At 40.1% G+C, this 25,439-nt stretch overlaps 1 protein-coding gene and 1 pseudogene across 2 annotated transcripts; one reads left to right on the plus strand and one right to left on the minus strand.

Annotated features, from left to right (window-relative positions):
- Positions 1–567: 567 nt before the first annotated feature.
- On the plus strand, positions 568–25,068 carry PTGES3 (prostaglandin E synthase 3). 2 transcript variants are annotated; one of them, XM_024736592.1, is made up of 8 exons: positions 603–913; positions 17,484–17,597; positions 17,750–17,819; positions 18,362–18,460; positions 20,620–20,709; positions 22,622–22,684; positions 23,577–23,601; positions 23,903–25,061. In XM_024736592.1, coding segments are annotated over exons 1-8 (483 nt in total). In that variant the 5' UTR covers positions 603–911; the 3' UTR covers positions 23,923–25,061. The 2 variants fall into 2 exon arrangements, with proteins under 2 accessions (XP_024592361.1, XP_024592360.1); XM_024736593.1 differs by lacking the exon at positions 22,622–22,684 and having other exon boundaries at positions 568–913; positions 23,903–25,068.
- LOC112394074 (heterogeneous nuclear ribonucleoprotein A1-like) lies at positions 11,114–13,188 on the minus strand (annotated as a pseudogene).
- Positions 25,069–25,439: the final 371 nt, after the last annotated feature.

The following is a 25,439-nucleotide window of genomic DNA, read 5'->3' on the forward strand; positions in this document are numbered from 1 at the left end:
ACAGCATTCCTGTTTCACCTACAGCATTAATATCTCAAAGCAGGTGCAAACGCCGGCCCCCAAGGGTAAACGTTCCTCCTCAGCCAAAGACCTCAAATTTCCGCTGCCCCTGTACAGGGTCTCCAATTCTCATAAAAAATGGCGAGGTGGACCAAGGCCCTGCATTCGGAAGTCAGCCCTTCTCCGCAAATATTATATCACCAGCAGAGGCTTTTCCCCTCCTTCTGCGGTGGAATGTTTCCTCAGTGGGCCGCTTTACGCTCTTAAAAGTAACTAAACCCTCATTTCACTTTTCAAGCCTCAGGACTCTGCGTCCCTCCGCCTCGGCCTTCCTCCCGGGATCAACGCGGCCGTTTCTCGGGGAGATCGCCCGAGTCGGGTGGCCGGGAGGTTAGGCGGCCAACGGTTTTCCACCACAAGGGGAGAGCGCGGGAGGACCGGCGGGAACCAGACGGGCCAGAGGAAGCGGACGTAGGGCGGGGCCAGCGCTAGGAAGGATCGCGAAGGAGCTGTGAGGCCCCGCCCTTTCCGTAGATATCTCTAGAAAGCCGCGCAGGAGCCCGAAAACAAAGAGTGCGCACGCGCGGCGGCTAGGCCCGGGCATTTTGCTGCGTCACCAGCCGCCGCCCGGCCTCACCACCCCTCGCTCGCACGCACGCACGTTCGTTCTCCGTCCTCGCGCCCCTTTTCCTACACTTTCCTCTTCTCTCCGACCGGAGGAGTCGCTCTCCCCGCGCGGTGCATTCTGGGGACCCAGGTCGAGCCCGCCGCCGCCGTCGCTTGAGGGAAACGAAAAGAGGCCGCTACCGGGGAGAAGACGCCGGAGTCGCCACCGGAGAGGAGTCACCTGCCCAGGAGCTGCCGCCGGAGACGCCCGCCACCCGTCCACCCGTCCCCCTGCCCCGTTCACGATGTGAGTGCGACACCCCGCCGAGGGAAGGTCGCCCGTGAGGGAGGCCGAGGCCGCGCGGGGGGCTGCCGGGAAGCCGTCCTTTCCCCTCCCCCGCTTTAGGCCCCCTCGGCTTTTCCCCCTCGGTGGAAATCGTTCTTGCCTGGGGGTGGGAGGTTCAGTATCCATGTTATGATTACCATTGGCGGGTGGAGGACATATTTTCTCCGATGTCCGCTTCCCCCACCTCTAAACCGGCCCTCGACTTCCCCGTGCCGGAAATCCCACCTTCCCCCTTAGGCAGTGCCGGCTGCTCCTAACTCTCCGTAACTTAGCCGTAGGCCTTAGTCTCCCGTGAGCTTTTCGCCGTCCGGGCGCCCTGGAGGCGTGGATCCTCATGGGCTACCGCTCCGCTCCTGGGGTGGTCTGCTCCTGTCGCTCTGTGATGCTGTGACCAGGCCCGGGGCCAAGTGCACCTGCGGTGGGTGCTACCACAAGGCTGCTGGTGCTCGTAGAGCACCACGCGGCCGTGCGCCGCGAGCGACAGGTACTGCTAGGCGACTGGAGGGAGGCCGTACCGTCGCCGCAACTTAACTTCGCTCTCGGTTGTCGTGATTGCTTGAGTATGGTCTTTCCAGGCTTCCTCCTAACTCCAGTCTCGCTGACGGAGTGAAAGTTGCCAAAACTCAGCTGTGTCCCTGGCAGCGAGGAATTACCATTGAGCAGGGCGTTCTGCACGTGTTGGAGTCGAAAGATATTTGTGGACATTTTCAGTGTTCATATTAAACTTTAGGCGAGATTTCATCATCCTATCTTAGTTTAAGGATGAAACAGGTATGTCGTCACCTTTTTGTTGCCTTAGTTTAATTTTCTTTACTGAAGTGACTACAGATTGTTTAGAAGCTTTATGATACAGGAAAACCTTGGTGATTTTAACCGAATGAGAATTCTTGGCATCGCCACTTTCAGCCTTTAAATTTTTCTCAGGGAAAGCTTTACCTTTTCAGATACGAGAACTGCCGATTTAGTAGTTTTTTGGTTCTAATCGCTCCCTAAAAGTTATGTATGGAGAGCAATTGAGGGGAACAATTTTTATTCCTGTAAAAAGTAATGCACTTGCAAGGGTTTACTTAATAAAACGTCTAGACGTTTTATTTAGATAAGTAAAGAAAACACTACAGTCACTTGATGGAAAAGAAGCCTTGAGAAGAATGCATGTATTATTGTAAAGTGACATATTAGAATTTTGGAAGGATTCTCCCACCCCCAAAAGTGGTATGTAATAGAAGATTTTAATCTGTGAAAAATAGCTTGGGCTTTTTCTCTTTGACATTTATTCCAAATAATGTAGCAGGATTGTCAGTCTTAAATGTGAGGAGAAAATTAATCCTCAGATAAGGCATTACCAACTTTTAATAGATTAATGTAGCCAAGCAAATTTTTTCATGAAGAAATAGTATGTTTGAGATAGAAACACTTTCAGAGGTCACATGAAATAGTTAAATAGGTAAGAAATATTAAGTTACATAAATAGGTTAAAAACTTGGATGAAAAGTGTAGCAGTATTCCAAAAAGCAGTCTGTCAGAAGAATGCTGTTTTCAAAATGAGTGTTTTGAAGGGACCAGGTAAATTTCATTGTGTTTAAGGTATTCAGTATATGCCATCTTGCAAATTCTTTAGGGGATCTTATTAATGACTGAATTTGTAAGATGAATATTATGAGTCAGTTATTTAAGTTGGAAAAGACTTTTAATGAGTCCTAGGAAGAATCTGGCTGATGAGCGTTCATTTTGTTGATGTGTGCTGTGGACTTTTTTTTTAGCTGTAGAGAGAGACATTTACGCTGGACATCTCAAGGGTTTTAAGGTCTGTTTTTTTATCATTTGATTGCTCTTCAGTCGTCATTTCCTAGATAAATTTTTTCTAATCAAGTTTTGTCTAGTAGTTTGCATAAAAGCTCTCAATCTCTCACCTACCTTGGGGGAGGCTGGGAGTTTTAGGACCTCTCTCTTCTCCATTTAAGACCTGCACAAATCCCCTGCAGGGGGTGCTACTTTACTTTTTTTTTTTTTAAGCTGTTGTAGTTGGTTCTAGGTTTTAAGTTGGACGTATTAACAATAGGTATGAAGTAAAACATTTTATTGAGTTTTGAGCAGTTTGAAATCATTCTTTCCAGTGTCTTGTAGTTAAATTAGTAAATTGTCCAGAAACATACTGTGACCATTGCTAGCGTTGGTTAAAGTCTTAACTTTGCCATTGTTCAGCTTTGTACGATTGAGTCCCCAAAATAAAGTCATCAGTCTTTAACCTCCAAAACAAATGGTAATAGTGACCATACAGCATATGGTTAATTTCTGTAAGTTAAGGAAGAGTAACTGATGATGGCTTTTGTTCAGTGTTGATTTCCTAACCACTGTAACCTAGCAACTGGATTTTCTTTTTTTCTGTGCTTAGTTAGACTTTAACTGGAAGGCAGTAGAAACGAAGTGACAAATCACTTGAGGCAGACCAGTATGTATTGTTAAGATTCTCCTGTTTAATTGTGTTTTCTCAGTTTTAAGATCTTCTAGAAGCTTTATCATTTTAGAGTCATAGGTGGTTAGTGATGATTGCTTTTCAGGAAAAAACACCTTCGTAATAAACTGTTTAGAATCAATCTAGCTCTGAAACATTAATAATCATATTTTATTTGAGTTATTAAGAATTGCTGCATCTAGTGTATTTTACTACAGAAATACAAAGTGTGTTTTAGTAAACTTTATTATTTACTGTATAGGTTAGGGATAGATTTTAAATTGAGGCTGATGACTTCCACAGAACACCTTAGAACTTCTGGTTTTCCAGGAAGATGCCAATTACTTTAAATCTTACCTTGAGTAATATGCCCTCACCCGTGTTGTACTCCAAAACCAAATAAAATGTGCTGTTGTGGATTTTCTATGCCGTAGTTGATCTTCTCATGTAGCCGTACTTCATTGCTGAAGAGTGTTTTTATCAGGGCTCTTTCCAACTCAGCATGCTTAATTATCTTTGTGTACTGAAAGGATCTAAGCCACAGAGGTGTTTTTTTTTAACTTTTAATTTTATTACATTACAGGATTTAGTTCTTCAAATATCAATTCACAGCACTGCTGATTAGTATAAACAACTGTCCCAAATAGGCTTGGAACCCAGAATTTCTCACAAAGACATTATTTTCACTTTAAAAAAAGGGAGAATAATTTTCCAGGTTGTCCTTTTATTTCCAGTACATAACCATGCCTGGGGCTTCCCTGGTGGCACAGTGGTTGAGAGTCCGCCTGCCGATGCAGGGGACACGGGTTCGTGCCACGGTCCGGGAAGATCATGGCCGCTGAGCCTGCGCGTCCGGAGCCTGTGCTCCGCAACGGGAGAGGCCACAACAGTGAGAGGCCCGCGTACCACACACACAAAAAAAATTGCCTGTAGTTCAGTTTTTCTTTTTTCCCCTGAAATATTTATTTAATTGGTTGTGTTCGGTCTTAGTTGTGGCAGGCGGGCTCCTTAGTTGTGGCATGCAAACTTAGTTGCGGCATCCACGTGGGATCTAGTTCTTGGACCAGGAATGGAACCCAGGCCCCGTGCATTGGGAGTGTGGAGTCTTTACTGGACCACCAGGGAAGTCCCACACATTTATATTTTAGAGTGGGAATTACCAAAGAAAGGAAGTAGCAAAAAGGTTCACAAACTTTCTTGGTTCACCCCTTGGTGTCTTAGTAGTATTTTTGTTGTTACTATTTTGTATTTTTTTTATTTGTTGGTTTTTTAATGGTGCTGCTAGGCCAAGAGGAGTAACCTAGAAGTTCTGTTTATTATATAGTTGGGTCCAAAGAGCTTAAGTATTTCGTCCTTATAGCCTGTTAGCTTTTCAGAAAGCTAACACACATAAATTGAAAGAAAAACGTAGTTTCTTGTAGAACCACAGTTACTGATGAAAAGTGTATGCCTTTTGGGAACCGTATAACTTGTTATACCTTGAAATTGGATTGGATACTTCCATCTCAATTCCTGTTGCCTGTTGATTTTTTTGTAGGTCTTTTTTTTTTTTTTTAATCGTAACCGCCAAAAATCCAGCTTTGCAAAGATGGAACTTAGTGGAGAGGGTTACAGTGCAGTCTGCTGTTGAAACTGAACCACTTAGTGTCTTGACTGAAGTTGAGTATCACTGAATTTCTCTTAAATTTGAAATATCCAGTGGCAGCCCTGTAAATTCTTCCGTAGTGCCTTGATGCACCTTGGCATGTAATTTGGGGATCATTGGACTTGCATGTATATTCAGATTAACTTTCCAGGAAGTTTTACATAGTAGTACAACTGGCATACAGAAGATCTGAAAATATGAGAAGTGTATCGGGGTTTCTCTGAGCAAAGAATATGTGTGAGAGAGTTTGGTTTTAGATGTTTACAGGCAGGGCTTTTGATAATACTTAACAAGGAAAAACTGCTCAGTCTGAAACTGGAACTGCCTTTTTTTTTTAGCAGAATTTTCATGTTTCCATATCATTCCTCTCTTAGTACAAACTGAAATAGATTTACCAGTTTCTCGATTCTCTTTTGCAAATAATAGACCAGTTGATAGACTTGGTTTTAAAATATCAGTTATTCTGAACTTTGTAGCATCTTTTAAACTTTTTTTTTTCTCCCTTGGTTATAATGAGTTTGTTTTCTTCCGTAACCCCCTTTTTTTTCCCTTTGCTGCATTGGGTCTTCATCGCTGTGCGCAGGCTTTCTCTAGTTGCAGTGAGCAGGGGCTACTCTTCGTTGCAGTGTGTGGGTTTCTCATGGAGTACGGGCTCTAGGCACGCGGGCTTCAGTAGTTACAGCACGTGGGCTCACTAGTTGTGGCACGTGGGCCCTGGAATGCTTGGGCTTCAGTAGTTGCAGTGCACAGGCTCAGTAGTTGTGGTGCCTGGGCCCATCTGCTCCGCGGCATGTGGGATCCTCCTGGACTGGGGATCGAACCCCTGTCCCCTGCCCTGGCAGGTGGACTCCCAACCACTGTGCCACCAGGGAAGTCCCTGTAACCCTTCTTGATGTTTAAAAATACTCTGGGATACATAGAAGGGGAGTGACTCTAGTTTTTAAGAAGCTCTTCATTTACTGGAGATGTTTAGTTTATAGAGGATAAACATAGAGGATACTTTCTCCATTATCAAGTTCTAGTAAAAAGCTAGTCTTCTGATTATTATTGTTTTATTTTAGAATTCAAAGGGGGGGCTTCCCTGGTGGCGCAGTGGTTGCGAGTCCGCCTGCCGATGCAGGGGACACGGGTTCGGGCCCCGGTCCAAGAAGAGTTTTAATTCAGACAAACATCATGTTCCATTAAAAATAAATTTATATGGGGATTATCATCACTTCTGAATAAAGTATGTGAGGTTATAGATTGTGATGTAATGTATCTTACAAATACAATTAAATATACAGATGAGTTACTTTTCAGAGTACAAACAAAAAACATTGTCTTATAGTGTATCACTTACTTTAAGAAAGGTAAACCATAGCTAGTAATGGATCCCTCTACCCCCATGTTTCTTAGAAGAAGAATTTTAGGCTAAATTTCATCCAGCTTGAATGTGAGCTTCTTAAGGGCAGAGATTTTTATCTGCTTTGCTGACAGCTGTATCTCCGGAACAATTCCTGGTATCATGTTTAATAAATAATTTGTTTATTGAATAATATTTAGACTCTAAATCTCTTTCAGCTATAAGACTTGGCTATATGAGGTGCTTGACAGTGATGTTTGGAACTAACTGGGATCTTTTACAGTTCGTCCTTTATTTTGCTGTATCTCATCTTCAGTCAAATTCAGCTATATCTCAATATAGATTGGCTTCACTCCACACCATGTGGGATCTTAGTTCCCCAACCACCAATCGAACCCATGTCCCCTGCATTGGAAGTGCGGAGTCTTAACCACTGGGCCACAAGGGAAGTCCCTATCATGCAAATTGGACGAGTAGTTTGGTGGTCAGTAGGTGAAAGGTAAAGTTGGTGAGAGTCGTTTATAACTTTAGATTCTATTAATTGAGGCTGTGCTATATTTTGGGAAATCTGGAAAAGAAGGACCACCAAATCAGTAAATACCCTCAAAATACATTTGACTTGCTTGTGAGCCCTTTATTTTGAGAATGTTTATTTTGGGAATATTTAGCTTATTAGTTACGATTTGGTCAGACTGATTTTTTCTCTTAATTAACTGGATGATTACCATAAATTCTCCTTTAAGAGATTCTACCCTTCTTTCTCTTCCCCCTCCATTTTTTTAAAATCTAAAGAAATTGGCCTTCCAATCAAAAACTAATACTTACACTTTTTCTGCTTGATTAATTTCTGTATGAGGCCATTAGTTGAAGATAAAACCTAATAGATTTAAGAATATTTGCTTTATCATAAAGATTGTCATTTAGTGCATCCTTGTATCACATTTTGCAGTCTTAGATATTTTTACAAAAGTAGAGCATTTTTTGTGTTTGGTTTTTGGCTGCGCTGTGCGGCATGCAGGACCTTAGTTCCCTGACCAGGGATCGAACCCGTGTCCCCTGCATTGGGAGTGTGGAGTCTTAACCACTGGACCACCAGGGAAGTCCCAAAAGTAGAGCATTTTTATTAAAAGGTCGTTATTGCTGTTTTCCCCAGTATATTTGTCTGTTTTAGGGTTTTTTTAAAAAAAATTTATTTATTTTTGGCTGCGTTGGGTCTTCGGTGCTGTGCGCGGGCTTTCTCTAATTGCGGCAAGTGGGGGTTACTCTTCGTTGCAGTGTGCGGGCTTCTCATTGCAGTGGCTTCTCTTGTTGCGGAGCACGGGCTCTAGGCATGCGGGCTTCAGTAGTTGTGGCTCGCAGGCTCAGTAGTTGCGGCACATGGGCTTAGTTTCTCCACGGCATGTGGGATCTTCCAGGACCAGGGATCGAACCCGTCCGCTACATTGGCAGGCAGATTATTAACCACTGAGCCACCAGGGAATTCCCTGTCTGTATATGTTGAAGAGCCTAATGTTTAGTGACCAAATAATAGTATTCTAATTTTTTCTCAATGATTAAGAGTAAGAATTGAGATATTGATCATATGTCTCATTTGTGTATGTTAAAACTTTTTCATAAAAAAATTAATTTGATCGAACAGTCCCATGACAGTTCTTAATGATTTCTGGGGGGAAAACACCAAAATGATGTGGAATCCTGTGTGATTCTATGGGACGACCATGTAATATATACGTATCCCATGAGGTTGAGCTAAACTGTGCATTTCAGGAAGCCAAATTTGAATTATTATGGTAGTAACTAAGATTTGTAGGCCTCTCACTTGAATAGTAAAAGTTTTTTCTTTCACTAAATTCTCACATACAGAGCTCACAAAATTTTTTTAACTTTTAATATAAATTAATTCATTTTTGGCTGCATTGGGTCTTTGTTGCTGCCCATGGGCTTTCTCTAGTTGCTGCGAGCAGGGGCTACTCTTCACTGCAGTGAGGGGGCTTCTCATTGCGGTGGCTTCTCTTGTTGCAGAGCACGGGCTCTAGGCGCGCGGCCTTCAGTAGTTGTGGCATGCAGGCTTCAGTAGTTGTGGCACGCAGACCTCATAATTTTCCATGTTTGCTGTATAATGGTCCAGAGTACCTGCTTACAAAAACTTCTATTGATTGATTGATTGATTGGCTGCGCTCTGCAGCATGTGGGGATCTTAGTTCCCTGACCAGGGATCCAACTCTCGCCCCCTTGCAGTGGAAGTGCAGAGTCTTAACCACTGGACCACCAGGGGAATTCCCCTTACAAAAACTTCTGAACATTGGAAATTCTGAGAGACAAAGAAAATAAAGATGTTGGAGCTTTGGCGGTAGTGTTCGTTATAGAGACAAGACATATGCTGTAGAATTCTATTAGATACAGAATTTTTCTCTCTCAAGATATTCAAACTTCTAAAGCGATGATAGCTATAATTAATTTTTTTTTTAAACTGCCCAGATACAGAATAAACTCTTTTCCAGGGACGTCTGTGACCTTGGTTTTTAACCTTAAGCTTTATGAACTTACCTGGAATTATGTATGATATGTTTGTCCTACCAGTTCATAAAAGACTTGATGTGTCCTAATTGTCTTTTAATAATTTAATCTGTCCTGCACATAGTAAACTATCAGAAGAACTGCAATAACCTGGAAATGTTCTTTAGCAAATTTTTTCCATGTAGCTTTGCTGGTTGGTTTAGTCTGGGCTGCTGTAACAGAATACCACAGACTGGGTAGTTCACCAACAGTAGAAACTTATTGTCTACTATTCTGCAGTCTGGAAGTTCAAGATTTAGGCACCAATATGGTCACCTTCTGGTGAAGGGGCCCACTTTCTGGTTCATAGCTTCTTGCTGTGTCCTCATAGTAGTGGAAGGGGCGAGGGGCCCCTCTGGAGCAATGAGAGGGCTAGGGGCCTCTCTGGAGCCTCTTTATATATAAGGCATGACTTTATTTATTTTTTAAATAAATTTATTTATTTATTTTGGCTGCGTTGGGTCTTCGTTGCTGCGCGCGGGCTTTTTCTAGTTGCAGCGAGCGGGGGCTACTCTTTGTTGCGGTGTGGTGGCTTCTCTTTTTGCAGAGCACGGGCTCTAGGCACGCGGGCTTTAGTAGTTGTGGCACGTGGGCTCAGTAGTTGTGGCGCACGGGCTTAGTTGTTCCACGGCATATGGGATCTTTCTGGACCAGGGCTCGAGCCCGTGTCTCCTGCATTGGCAGGCGGATTCTTAACCATTGCACCACCACGGAAGCCCCTAAGGCATGACTTTAATTTATGAGAGTTCTACCCTCATGATCTAGTAGTAAACACCTCTCAGGTCCCACCTTCGAATATCATCCCGTAGAGCATTAGGATTTCAATATATGAATTTGGAGGGCATGCATTAAGGTCATGGCACTGGTGCATCCTTTCTGGGGGGCGGTGCACACCTCACAGCATGTGGAACTTCCCTCGACCAGGGATCAAACCTATGCCACCTGCAGTGGAAGTACGGAGTCTTAACTGCTGGACCAACAGGGAAGTCCATGGTGCATTCATTTTTTTTAAGGGAGAGGTGCTTGTAATTTTCTACAAATTAGAATTAAAATGCACGAGATTCTAGTATATTAAAAATGGTATTTGGGAACAAATGTAGTTTCCACTCTGTCATTTTAAGACAAACTAAGAAATTTTAGTCAAAACTAGAGAGGAGAATTTTAGGTTATGCAAAGTTTAGTTGCTCGAATTGACATAGCCCTAACATTGAGCTTGGAAGAACTTGTCAGAAGAAGTTGGAATGTCCCACTTCAGAGATTTTGGGTATTATTTTGTTATAGGTAGTGGCTTATTCACATAATGTATGCAGAGGTGAAAAAGTTTTTGCGTTTATAGGTATGTTACTATTAAAATGAATTAACAGACTTGAACAGTAGTTTGGGATTTTGCCAGTGTTTGTATAAGACTATAGACGCGAATCCAACATAGTTTAGGAGCTAGAGTTTAAAATCACCCTTTCTCTGGGTTAATAGGAGAAAAGAGTTGTGATTTCATAAACACTTGGTTTTCCTTTCAAATGAGTGAATATATGTGTTTATTACTGTTTAGGTTAAGTGTAGGATTTCCCCCCCCCTTGTATTTTCAGACGGTTTAGATCAGGGGCACTTGGTAAATATTAGGCTTTACAGGCCACAAATACCTGTCTCACATTTTTGTTTTCACAACTTTAAAAATATAAAAACCATTTTTGGCTCCAGGTTAGGATCATTTAATTTTGTTTTTATTGTCTGGTAAATGATTTTATTAGTTGGCTAGGGCTACCATAGCAAAGTACCAGAGACTGGGTGATTTAAACAGTAGAAATTTATTTCCTCACAATTCTGGAGGGTGTTAGTCCAAGATCGAGGTGTCAGAAGGGTTGGTTTCTCCTGAGGCCTCTCTGCTTGGCTTGCAGATGGCCGGCTTCTGTCTTCTTCACAGGGTCTTCCCTCTGCAACTGTACTAATCTCTCTCTCTTTTTTTTTTTTTTTTTTGGGAGGCGGACTCCCACTGCGCCACCAGGGAAGCCCTCTCTCTCTTTTTAATTAATTTATTTTTAAATTAATTTTTATTGGATTATAGTTGCTGTACAACGCGTTAGTTTCTGCTCTACAGCAGATTGAATCAGTTATACGTATACGGTATATCCACTCTTTTAGATTTCTTATTTAGGTCACCACAGAACATTGAGTAGAGTTCTATGTGCTGTACAGTAGGTTTTCATTTGTTATCTATTTTATACATAGTAGTGTATATATGTCGATCCTAGTTTCCCAGTTCGTCCCATCTCCTCTTCCCCTCTTGGTAACCATAAGTTTGTTCACTACATCTGTGAGTCTGTTTCTGCTTTGCATGTAAGTTCATCTGTACCGTTTTTCGAGATTCCACATATAAGTGATACTGTATGATTTTATTCTGATTTCACTTTGCATGACAGTCTGTAGGCCCATCCACATCTCTGCAAATAGCATTTCGTTCCTTTTTATGGCTGAGTAATATTTCATTGTATATATGTACCATATCTTTATCCATTCCTGTCGATGGACCTTTTTTTTTCCCCCAAGAGGGTATTAAATCGTTTATTGAATACACATGATAATGGATGATACACAAGCTTCATTCCCATCTATAACTTTATCTGGTGCTGTAATTCAATTTAGATATATTGCATAGGATGTGCCAACAATCATATTAATAACCAAATAACTCCATGACTTGGCTTGGGTGACCCTCTTCACGGTGAACTCCAGGTCACAAGGCAGTAACTGTCAGTTCAACTACACCAGGGTTTCTGAAGGCAATAGCGTTTCCACCAAAGCAGGTTGTAAATAAATTTTGAATGGAACGTGGCGTCACCCTGAAGGAGCTCTAACTTCACACTGTTGGGGTGGTTTACCAAAGTGGTTTCAGAGTAGACTAACTTTACACAGCTCATTTTTTAAAAAGACACATTTATTCAGCATCGTGATCAGACTATTAAATTTAGCAATCAACAGCATGGGTGCCAAAAAAAAAAAGAAATCTACATTAAAACCCTTTGTTGGAATGCTTTACACTTTCCACAGAACAGAAACTGAAATAACTTGTTATACAGGTCGTCACAAATACAGTCCTCGAGTTTTTTTGCCCATACACATGAGTATTGTCTAAAACATGTCTTCTTTGTAGCAGCTAGGCCCTGCCACCACTGTGCTTGTCTGAGTTCACAGGTCTGTTGTAACCTGTAGCTTCCCTGTCACTTCTCTGGCTCTCCTCTCCTGAGCTTTGTTTCCTGGCAGTAATTAAAACCTTCTGCCACTGCCATAGCTACTGCTGCTGCTGGAACCACCATATCCACCTTGCTTTCGTGGTTTGGCAAAGTATTAGCCTCCACCACCATAGGGGCCAGAACTTCTGCGTCCAAAGTTTCCTCCTTTCATGGGCCCAAAATCTGAAGATTGTTGTAATTTCCAAAATCATTGTAGCTTCCACCACCTCCAAAATTGCTTCCATCATTACCAAATCCATTGCAGCCATCCCCACTGCCACCATATCCACTACTACCATGGCTGCCACCAAAGCCACCTTGACCACTGAAGTTTCCTCCACGACCAAAGTTGTCATTCCCATCAAAACCACCTCCACGACCACCGCCAAAGTTTCTAGAACGACTTCAACCTCTTTGGCTGGATGAAGCACCAGCCATCTCTTGCTTAGGTGGGGCTTTTCTTACTTCATGGTTGTGGCCATTCACAGTATGGTATTTCTGAATGACAGTCTTGTCAACGGAGTCATGGTCATCAAAGGTTACGAAAGCAAAGCCTCTCTTTTTACCACTGCCTCGGTCAGTCATGATTTAAGTCACTTCAATTTTCCCATACTGTTCAAAATAATCTCTTAGGTGATGTTCTTCAGTGTCTTCTTTAATGCCAGCAACAAAAATCTTTTTCACAGTTAAGTGGGCACCAGGTCTTTGAGAATCTTCTCTTGAGACGGCCCTCTTTGGTTCCACCATTCTTCCATCCACCTTGTGTGGCCTTGCATTCATGGCTGCATCGACCTCCTCCACAGTGGCATATGTGACAAACCTGAAGCCTCTGGAGCGCTTGGTGTTTGGATCCCTCATTACCACACAATCTGTGAGCGTTCCCCACTGCTCAAAATGGCTCCTTAGACTCTCATTGGTTGTTTCAAAGCTCAAACCTCCAGTGAAGAGCTTCCGCAGATGTTGAGGCTCTTTGGGTAACTGACTTAGACTTGACTGCAGTGGAGGGAGGAGATGTCAATGGTGCTTACTTGGCGGCGTCCACGGGCAGAAAGTCAGTGGACATTTAGGTTGCTTCCGGGTCCGTGTAACTGTCCTAATCTCTTATGAGGACACCAGTCATATTGGATTATAGCCCACCCTAAGATCTAAGTTTACCTTACTTTTTTATTTTTATTTTTGCTGTACGCGGGCCTCTCAGTGTTGTGGCCTCTCCCGTTGTGGAGCACAGGCTCTGGACGCGCAGGCTCAGCGGCCATGGCTCACGGGCGCAGCCGCTCCGCGGCATGTGGGATCTTCCCAGACCGGGGCACAAACCCGTGTCCCCTGCATCGGCAGGCGGACTCTCAACCACTGCGCCACCAGGGAAGCCCTACCTTACTTTTTTAAAGATCCTCTCTACAAATACAGTCACACCCTAAGGTACTGGCGGTTTAGGATTTCAATATATGAATTTATGATGTGATTTCAGGCCATGACAGTGGTATAAATCTAGATTACTTAATGTGAATTCAAGGAAAGGAAAGATTCTTCCCTGGTTCCAATGTCCTTGATACGAACAGAAACTAAAGAGCTTACATACCAGATCGCCATTAATGTGCTCCTTCTCCATTACTATAGGTTTTTTTTTTTTTTTTAGTTTATTTATTTTACTTTTGGCTGCATTGGGTCTTCGTTGCTGCGTGCGAGCTTTTCTCTGGTTGCGGTGAGCAGAGGCTACTCTTTGTTGTGGTGCGTGGGCTTCTCATCGCGGTGGCTTCTCTGGTTGCGGAGTGTGGACTCTAGGCACATGGGCTTCAGTAGTTGTGGCATGTGGGCTCAGTAGTTGTGGCTTGCGGGCTCTAGAGCGCAGGCTCAGTAGTTGTGGCGCACGGGTTTAGTTGCTCCGCAGTGTGTGGGATCCTCCCGGACCAGGGCTCGAACCTTGTCCGCTGCATTGGCAGGTGGATTCTTAACCACTGCACCACCAGGGAAGGCCTACTATAGGTTCTTAATGTGTAACTTGATTTTAACAAGGTAAACAGTACTATCAAGTATTTTCAGATTACGTTGTTAAATTCGGCTAGAAAAGCATTTTTACCAGAGTTTATTGAAATAGCCATTTGTAAACATATTGAGAGAAGAATCTGCTCACTATAATCAGGTTAATTCAACATTGTAAGTCAACTGTACTCCAATAAAAATTAATTTGAAAAAAATCAGGGTAATTGTTCTCAGCTTTATTACCTTTTTTGTTCAAACAGGAAAGGTAGAATACTACAATGAATTCCTCATGTACCCATTATTCAGTCACAACCATTATCAGTACAGGGTCATTCTTATTTTATCTACTCCCCTCCTCTTCTGCCCAATGGATTTTAAAAATATATATTTATTTATTTGGCTGCACCAGATCTTTAGTTGCGGCATGTGGGATCTAGTTCCCTGACCAGGGATTGGACCCAGTCTCCCTGCATTGGGAGCACGGAGTCTTAACCCCTGGACCACCAGGGGAAGTCCCTCTTTTTAAATTTTTAAATAACACAATTTCACAGTTAGACTGGGTTGCTCTAAAGAAAGCATTCTATGCCGAAACCATTTAATATCATTTTTTGAAAAGTATTATGAATGTAATAAATCCCCATCTACCCATCTACCAGATTCAACAGGCCTTTGCCACACTGCTTTATCTCGCCCTTTTTCCTTAGTTATTTTAAAGCAGACTCCATGTACTTCCCTTTTAATCTTGAATGGACATTTGTTTTCCATAAAACAGTGCCTTTCACACCTAACAAAACTAACGGTTTTCACATTATCTAATACTCTGTCCATATCTAGGTCTCCACCGTTTCAGTAATCTTTTTTATGTTTAGTTTGTTTGAATCAAGATGCATACCAGATTTACAAATTGCGCTTCTTTGATAACTCTTAGGTTTCTTTTAATCTAGAGTAGTACCCCTCTCTTTTCTGCCATTGATTTAAGAAACAGTATTCTGAATTTTTCACTTCTTGTGATATGATTTAACTTGTTTCTTTTCCTCATATTTCCTATAGACTGGAATTACGTTTACTGTGGAATATATCATGTTGATCAAATCAGGAAGTGAATGTCTCGTCCCACTTTTAGTGATGCTAAGATCATAAGTTCTTTATCTGCTGTTCATGTAATCATTGTTAATGGTCCCATTCATTGATGAACACTGCCAAATCAGCTTAAAGGTTGCAAAATGGTGATTTTTTTTTTTTTCCTCCTCACGTTTTATTCCACACAAAGCTGATCTTCATGAACTGGCCCTATTCAGGTATCATGAATAAAGATTCATAAAGGGAAAGAAGGATAAATGCCTATTCTTTCTCTTTAATTTTCTTTTTGTAAAGAATTGGAGCTGTAGCATCTTCTGGTGATCTAGAATTGTGGGTAGTTTGTTTTATATTTCTTTAATCAATATAAACTGGAGTATTTATATTTTGTGTATTTGGATCAGTTTGCAGTCATCCTTTCAAATTGTCGTTGGCCAAGGAGAGACTCTAATTGTTTCCTCCTGTTTTTTTTTTTTTTTTTTTTTGGGAAAAAGGGCCCCCCCCCCCGGCGGGGCCCAGGCCAGCAGCCATGACTCACGGGCCCAGCCGCTCCGCGGCATGTGGGATCCTCCCGGACTGGGGCACAAACCCGTGTCCCCTGCATCGGCAGGCAGACTCTCAACCACTGTGCCACCACGGAAGCCCCTCACATTTATTTTTAAAAAAAATAATTGAAATAGTTGAGAATGAGGTGGCTCTACTTTGTCTCATCTTTCTGGTTCATTCTTTAGAGGCAAATGCTGTTCATTTGTGTGCGTGTGAATTCTTCTTGGAATTTTTATGCATATGTAAATACTTATCTAAGTAACTTGTTTTAAAGATGACAAAGGAAATTTTTCAAAGTATTTACCACGTATAATCTTTATTGCCTGTTAATTAACCACATTTGACTGTATTTGCTTCTACTAGATTTTTAGCTATATTCTAAAACAATTTTAATGGATGAAGAGAGCTTTAGGCAGCTAACATTGAAGAAGACAGGAGTCTATTGCAAGGGATAGGAGTTGGTGAATAATAAGGAAAAAGCAAATATTCCAAGTTGTTTCTAGTATAAGTATATATTGGATACAGATACAGATTAACAGTTGGGACTATAAAGTTTAATTTTTTATCTAGTGTCGTCATTTAGAATCATAAGGAAGATATTTTTGCCCAGGAAAAAAAAAATGGTTGCTTTGTTTTATATAGTCAGCTGCAAATGAGAACTTTTTTTTTTTTTTTTTGGCTGTGCTGCACAGCATGTGGGATCTTAGTTCCCCAGTTAGGGATTGAACCCCTGCCCCTTGCAGTGGAAGCTTGGAGTCTTAACCACTGGACTGCCAGAACAGTCCAAATGAGAACTTTTTTGAGGACAAATAACTGTCATTTCTCATACTTAAAAAAAATTCCCCCCACAGTTCCTAACATGGTAAGTAGAAATGTTGAATACTGTATTTGATTTGACAATTGATTAGTTCAGATTTTTATTTTTATTTTTTAAAAATATGTATGTGTTTATTTATTTTAGTTGCACTGAGTCTTAGTTGCGGCAAGCGGGCTCCTTGGTTGTGGCATGCATGTGGGATCTAGTTCCCTGACCAGGGATGGAACCCGGGGCCCCTGCACTGGGAGCACAGAGTCTTAACTACTGCGCCACCAGGGAAGTCCCCTAGTTCTGGTTTTTAAAATTCTGTGAAGTTGAATTCTTAAGAGCAGGGCTATAAAGGAGTAGCACAAATTTTGACAGGGCTACCTAAATGCTTAACTCCAGTGAGCATTTTGTTTCATTTTTTAAATCCTTTCTATGATGAAATTTGTATCATTGCATTTTGTTTGTTTGTTTAGTTTATTTTTGGCTGTGCTGGGTCTTTGTCGGTGCGCAGGCTCCTCATTGCAGTACCTTCTCTTGTTGCAGAGCATGAGCTCTAGGTGCGCGGGCTTCAGTAGCTGTGGCTCGCGGGATCTAGAGCGCAGGCTCAGTAGTTGTGGCAAACGGGCTTAGTTGCTCCACGGCATGTGGGATCTTCCCGGACTAGGGATCGAACTGGTGTCCCCTGCATTGGCAGGAGGAGTCCGTATGATTGCGTTTTAACTTGTACTGCAGCTGTTAGGGAAAAAGATGTAGTTTACGTTTGAAATTGCAGTAAACTGCCTCAAAATAATCAATGCTCTGATGGAGAACAGAAGTATGTTACTTACATGCTAAGCTTTGGAGGTTATGTAAATAGTTAGTGAATTTCAGCTTAACTTTGTCTAATTTTATCTTTTTGTAGGCAGCCTGCTTCTGCAAAGTGGTACGATCGAAGGGACTATGTCTTCATTGAATTTTGTGTTGAAGACAGTAAAGATGTTAATGTAAATTTTGAAAAATCCAAACTTACATTCAGGTAAATTACCATTTTACATCATTGGGTAAAAGACTTGTTTCAGGCAGCTTGAATAACTTTGGCTTGATTGTTTTGTGTTTTCATTGAAGATACTACTAATCTTTACCTCTTTGAAGAGGCTCATTTTTTTCCCTTTTTCTTTTTTGGTACAGTTGTCTTGGAGGAAGTGATAATTTTAAACATTTAAATGAAATTGATCTTTTTCACTGTATTGATCCAAATGTAAGTAGTCTTGATGCTTTAATCCCAATTTAAATTGTAAGGAAATGGACATACTTTAAGTACTCATAGAGATAGGCACTAATTCTTAACAGTTTAGAGGTTAATAAGTATATATTTTGCATTATTTTCCCTCTTGTAACTACTTTCCTGGATACTCTTTTTGTTCTTGTTATTGTTTGGACTGAGGGCAATACTTTTTAAATTTTTTTTATCTTTTAAAAATTAAATTGTGTAGTTGATATAAGGGCTGTACTCTTAAGGCTCGTCTTATTTAAGCATAGATACATCTAGGTATGTTCTATGATTGTACCATATTTAGTTAATTTTTTTAAGGTTTTATTTTATTCACCTTGTTCAGGGGAGGAAAAATGTTTTCTGCAATTGGATAGCTTATGAAATCTTCAGTAGTCTAGGGATTGTTTCAGGGTTTAGAGAAAGTGTAGGGAAAGAAATTAGGAGAAATGACAAATAACCAGCTACTTTGTGTCCTGTAGTAATACCAGAGAGATAAACGGTGTGATAGCGCTTATTTTTGTTTTTAGGATTCGAAGCATAAAAGAACGGACAGATCTATTTTATGTTGTTTACGAAAAGGAGAATCTGGCCAGTCATGGCCAAGGTTAACAAAAGAAAGGGCAAAGGTAGGTTCCTTTTTCTTTTTTTGAAAGTTTGGTATTTTTAAGTAATTAAAGATACATTGACATCAGACTGAAAAGTATCTGTCCAGCAAAGGAAACCATCAACAAAATGAAAAGACAGCCTACTTAATGGGAAAGTATATTTGTAAGTCACGTAACTGATAGGTTAATATGCAAAATACATGAAGAACTCACACAACTCAACAACAAAAACCTGATTTAAAAAAGGGCAGAGCAGTTGCTTGGTGGCCTAGTGGTTAGGATTCTAAGCTTTCACTGCCACGGCCCAAGTTCATCACTGATTATCAGAGAAATGCCAATCAAAACCACAGTGAGAGACTTCCGTAGTGGCACAGAGGTTAAGAATCTGCCTGCCAATTCAGGAGACATGGGTTCGAGCCCTGGTCCAGGAATATCCCACATGCCTTGGAGCAACTAAGCCCATGCACCACAACTACTGAGCCCACATGCCACAGCTACTGAAGCCCACACGCCTAGAGCCTGTACTCCGCAACAAGAGAAGCCACTGCAATGAGAAGCCTGTGCACCACAACAAAGAATAGCCCCCGCTCGCTGCAACTAGAGAAAGCCCGCACGCAGCAATGAAGACCCACGCAGCCAAAAATAAATAAATTTATTAAAAAAAAAAAAAAACACACAGTGAGATAATCATGTCCTAACTGTTAGAATGGCTAATATGAAAAATAGAAATAACAAATGCTGAAGAAGATACAGAGAAAAGGGAGCTCTTGTACACTTGTTGGGATTACAAATTGGTGTAGCCACTATGGAATCAGTATGGAGATTTCTCAAAAAATTAAGGGTATAACTACCATATGATCCAGCTATTTCACTTCTGGGTATTTATTTGAAGAATATGAAAACACTAATTGGAAAGGATGTATGCCACCCCTGTGTTGCAGCATTATTTACAGTAACCAAAACATGGAAGCAACCAAAGTATCCATTGATGGATGATTGGATAAACTGTGGTGTGTGTGTATTCAGTGGATTACTACTCAGCCATTAAAAAAGAATGAAATCTTGCCATTTGCAGCAACATGGTTGGACCTTGAGGGTAATAAGCTAAGTGAAATGAGTCAGAAGGAAAAAGACAAACCTAATTTTAAAAAGCATAAGGAAATGAAAACTCACAGATACAGAGAACAGATTGATGGTTACCAGTAGGGAAAGGGTTGGAGGGGTGGGTGAAAGGGGTACAAGGAGTCAATTGTGTAGTGATAGACGATAAGTGGACTTGGAGGGTGATCACTCTGTAGTTGTATACAGATGTTGAGTTACAGCGTTATACACCTGAAACTTACATTTTAAAAAAAAATTGGTACAAGGAATATAGTGTTTTTGTTTCATAGCTAGGTACTATTAATATTAAGGCCTTGTGTTCTATATATTTTCCTCTACTTTGAGGTTTATTAGCTTTAACTTAATACCAAGTGTGGTCAGAATAAGATAGTCACTAACAGATGCAGACTCTTCTGCATTCAAGAGGCAGACTTTGCTTAGAAGTATAAATTACTCAGATGCTGCATTGGAGCATATCATGGTGACATTTAAAAAATAATAAATTAATCAAGTATCTGAATTTGAATAGTTCCTACCAGTGAAGTTTTGTTTTAAAGTGTAGGTTCTTCTGTTCTTTTTGTTTTTTTGGCTGCGTTGGGTCTTCATTGCAGTGTGCGGGCATCTCGTTCCGGTGGCTTCTCTTGTTGGGGAGCATGGGCTCTAGGCCCGCCAGCTTCAGTAGTTGTGGCACGTGGGCTCAGTAGTTGTGGCTTACGGGCCCTGGAGCTTGCGGGCTTCAGTAGTTGTGGTGCATGGGCTTAGTTGCTCTGTGGCATGTGGGATCTTCCCGGGCCAGGGCTCGAACCTGTGTCCCCTGCAATGGCAGGCGGATTCTTAATCTTAACCACTGCACCACCAGGGAAGTGCCAAAAGTAGGTTTGTTTCTGACAACTGTGAAAGCAGCTTCATGAAACTATACTTACCATTATTACATTTTTCTAGTTTTTTTTTTTGTGTTTGTGTGCTGATGCCATGCCTCACTAGTATGAACCCACAGCTCAAAAAATATAGTCTTTAGGTACACACTAAAAGAGTACAAGGTAACCTAATCATAGGGTGATATTTGTATTGATCTGTAGCTTAATTGGCTTAGTGTGGACTTCAATAATTGGAAAGACTGGGAAGATGATTCAGATGAAGACATGTCTAATTTTGATCGTTTCTCTGAGGTAAGTTCTTTTAAATGCATTCTTCCACCTCCCTCCCAGTGTATTTCTGTGTAATCAATTTGGTTTTAAAGACATAGTGATATTTAGGACATGCATTATTTTACTTTCAAGACTGTTCTGCAGAAAACCAAATAAGATTTTAACAATGGTCATTTAACCTTCTTTTATGAATTTTTAAAAATTAGTGTTCTAAAGTTGATGTATAATGACAAAAAAATAAACCATACAATCAGTGCAGCACAGTTAGTTTTTATTCCAGCATTGGAACAGATTTTTTTTTTAAGGAGCATGAATGTAGTAATTGGCTTGCATTCTGGAGCCATGTAATATGAATATAAACCTTTAAACACAAGAATCACGATGAGATATGTACAGTGAGTGGTGTGTGGGGATATTTTAGTTGCAAAATCAGGGAAAGGATTTTAAGTAAGCCTATTTTTCCAGGACGTCACTGAAATACATATTGCCGTGGCCAAAGGGAAAAAATCATTGAGATTCTCTTAGGTAGACTAGACCTTATTAAATGTGTTGCAGTAAAGCTGATCAGAAAAGAAAACGTTAGATTGTAAGTTGAAGATACTCTCATTGTGATTTGAAATCTTGACTATGCTTTTGTGTTTCTTCTTTGACAACAAAGAATTAAAAGGAGTAAGTGCCCAGCTTCATGTATGCAACTGCTTATTTAACATCTCTCCTCATATGGCTCTGGCACCTTGATTTCAAAACAGAGAAGGGAGATAATGGTATTCATGTGATTCTCCTAAACCATGCTACTCCTTACTGTAGTAATTGATGCCACCATTTACCCAGCTGTGCAAGTCATAACTTCTTAACAATGTTCTCTTTCACTGATTCTCTCTATCCAGTATAACATTAACTGCTGTCTTTGCTGTCTGTATTTTGTTTATATTTCCTAAGTAGCTCTCAAATGTATTCAGTTCTGTGTCTATTGCCATTGCATCTCAGTACCTAGCATTGAGCTTGGCACCTTTTGAGCATTTTTCCTGCTCAAAGAAACTTAACCAGTATTTAGTGCTTTCAGATGTAGGAAAACTCTTTACTACTTGCTCATGTTATTCGAGAGTTGATGCCCAGAATTTTTATACTGAGAGATTTGAGTAGGTATCATTTTAAGGCCCCTTCTAACTCTGAAGTCCAGGTAAGCATGTATTTTTGAAGTCCCCATCTCATATTAATTATTTAGTCTGCTTATTTGTTCCTCTTTAAATAATATACTGCTTGCTTTATGATCAGAAAGAACTAAATTTGGGAAATTAGTACTTTATAAGTATGCTCTTTTGGTCCCAGTTTATTGTAAGTATACAAGGGTGTTTTTCACAGTGTGTATCTTTTCTTTCAAGGTTTATGTTTATTTTCTGTTTGTAACTTAGTTACTGGTGTTTAACCTTTGATTCAGTATTGAGGCCTTTTATGCAAGCTAATCAGCCGAGAGGACTTTATTTTAAATTATTTATTGGTTCTTCACAATATTTTAAAACTACAATGAGAATACCATAATACACATGCCACTTAGTTGAAGATACAAAACTTTACAACTATTCAGGACAAATAATCTCCTTCTTAGCCACCAGAGGTGACTGCTATTCAGGATTGTGGTGGTTAATTTCTACATTATACATATATATCTTGTTGGATGAATTTTAATAATTTTTCTTCAATGAGAACTTACTCTTAACTTCCTACAAGGTTTCAGGATTTTATGTAATTACCTATAATCTACCTTTTCCAGAAAGGAGGGTACCTAATATATAGTTTGATTTATTTTTTCTTTTTCTTTTTTTAAATTGGTGGAAACCTATGACAGACTTAAGGTTTATTCTGGAGCGTGCAACCTAATAATTAGGGCTTAATTTAACATCATTTTAAAAACTAATTTTTACACTTCAAATAGATGATGAACAACATGGGTGGTGATGAGGATGTAGATTTACCAGAAGTAGATGGAGCAGATGATGTAAGTCTATAAGTTCTTTTCTATGTTTACTTAAATACTAAGAAACAATGTATTTTCAGGTTGTTTTATGTAGATTCAAAATTGCTCCTTTTCTTTTTGCCACTTAATGGTCTTAAAAAATATTACAGGGAAAACCAGTTTTTTAAATGTGCCCATTTTTGAGGGATGGATGCCTACTAGGAAACAGGTGTCCCCTGAATCATTCTTCAAGGCACTAGATTTATAATTCAAAATTACTATTTTATAGAGACATATGCCTTACTCAGTTAACAGTTAGTTTAGGGATTATTTTGACAAAGAAAGTTGAACAGGTTTTAACATCAGGATTGGTCAGAGAGACGTATAGTAAACAGATGGATGTTGTGAATCTATAAGGATATACTAGACCACTCTTCTCAACATTTCCCCACCTGGCATTCTGTTAACATCTTTAAGAAAGTTGTTCAGTGTAGTTTGGAAGATACTTAGACAATTCACCAGCTAGGATTAGAGTTCATTGTCTTCTGTCATTCCAGGGGCCTTCATATTGAGCCATTCTCCTCTTCCATTGAATGCCAAGAGAGAAGAGAAACTATTTTATACCAGGATTCAGTCTGGTTGATAGGAAGGGATTTAAAGGGTGGGCTCAATTCCCACGAAAAGGCACATATCTTATAGGAAGATAGATCCTCAGCTGTATGTCTGTTTGTCTTAAGTAAACCTGTTCTTAAGTCCATTGCTAAGTTCAAAGATGGATATAACCACCAAACCAAAGATTGTATCTAACCAAAGATTGATATATCTGCTACCTTAGGCAAAAGTGCAGTGCTTCAGCTTTTTAAGGTGCAAACTGTTCAGTTAGCAGAGGAATGTTTGATCAACTTGGTAACTTTTTAAATTTTCCTTTCTGCAGGATTCACAAGACAGTGATGATGAAAGTAAGTATCTTTGTAAAAAGTATGTTTACGCAGTGATATTTCACATCAGAGACCAAACTCTCAAAATAGAGAAGTAAAGTTAATTAACCTGTTTAAAATTCTTGGAAGATACATGATTGTTTCTTTATGGCCTCTAAAAAATAGCTAAAGCAGAAATTTGAATGATTTGAGATTCAAATTTTTTAAAAAAGACAGTTCTCTAGGAAACAACTCTTGGTGGCTGCTTTTTCCTATTGTAAAACTTTGAAGTTGTTAGGTTATTCCCTTGTAATTTATACTAATCTTTTAAAAATCCTTTCAGAAATGCCAGATCTGGAGTAAGGAATGTTGTCATCGCTGGATTTTGAGAAAGAAAAATAACTTCTGCAAGATTTCATAATTGAGAGAATTCCTAAGTTGTTAGCTCTAAAGGCAGATTCTGTATTTGCCTCCTTTAACCCATTTTTCAACCTGTTTGTTTTTTTAAAGGCTTCACTAAGGGTTGATATGTACCATTGTATGGGGCAATTTTAAGTCAGCTAAGGCAATAACCTTATGCATGAACATTTCCCAGATTCCCATGATGCTGTTGAGGTCCTAGGCAATTGATAAAGCAGTTGTGATAAATAAAAAAACATTTCACCTAAGTCTCCTTTACTTCATAACATAGATACTGACACGATCGGAAGCTTTCGGCTTAGGGAAAGTAAATTTTAGATTTTAGAACATGGACTCAAAGTGGCTGAAACAAATTGGTTGATACGTTAAACTGGTAACATGTTGTTCCTCTGGTATATCCTTCAGGATTGTGCCACTAAAGTTTTATTTTTCAAAAAATTTACTTCACATTATTGTTCGTAAGTGATCACTTGTCAGTGTTCCAGATGTATCTTAGCTAAAACTAGTGAATGCCCTAACTTAGATGGTATTGAAGCCTGTACATTTGGTATTGTTTGACCCTTAAACTTTTACATCTCTTAGCATGGAGGACGAAGAAAGGCTGTACATTGTTGCTTGAGTCTGTACATTTAGACCAAATTTGTATTTGCACTGTCAGTATGGCAAATGAGTGAAAAAAATGTTAATACACTATTGGATTTTTTATTTTATTATTTTTTTTGATTCAGCTTGTACCTGGGCTGAAAACCTCAATTTATGTTCATGACAGTGGGGAGTTTTTTTAATGTCTACATTCTTTCTAATAAACTGTTGGAAGACTTCTTGGCTATCCTTTCAAGTGTCTGGTTTACTGTAATTTCATGTATTGCCATTTACTGGAATGGAGTTTTTATTTTTGCTTGAGGAAGAATTTGGGAATATTCCTCTGTTTGGGGGAAAAAAAAGAGGCTTGCTGTAATGTCACAGAAAACCTTTTAAAAGTGGATCTGTAACAGAAAATTGTAGATGCACTTTGCAACAGTTGGAAAAGAAAGTGTTGTGATTTGATTGAAATAAAACTAAATGTGTTGTCCTCCTCTAAATCTTTGAGCTTCCGCATTTTGGCACTTTTTATTCCTTCCAACTACTGCGTATTTGTCATAGCATAGAACTGCTTCATATTTCAGTACTTCCTTATGTCAGTCATTCTGGACCTGTGTTACAGGCAGTGTTAAAGTGCTGGGGGGGATACAAAGATTAACCCTTCAGGTAATTGTGAACTCAGGGAGCTCACATCATAGGCTAGGCCTCAGGACAAATAGTGAACAAAAACTTGGGAGATGGGAAGTATAGTAATAGATATGGATAGAGTATTTAGATTTAGAAGGGAAAACACAACCTTTTTTCTTCCCTTGTCAAGTATATGAGTGTTCCAAATAATATTCAAGACCATTTTCTTGAAATGCCACAACTAGAAAATC

This window comes from Neophocaena asiaeorientalis, unplaced genomic scaffold, assembly GCF_003031525.2.
Source record: "Neophocaena asiaeorientalis asiaeorientalis breed wild unplaced genomic scaffold, Neophocaena_asiaeorientalis_V1.1 scaffold134, whole genome shotgun sequence".
NCBI lineage: Eukaryota > Metazoa > Chordata > Mammalia > Artiodactyla > Phocoenidae > Neophocaena > Neophocaena asiaeorientalis.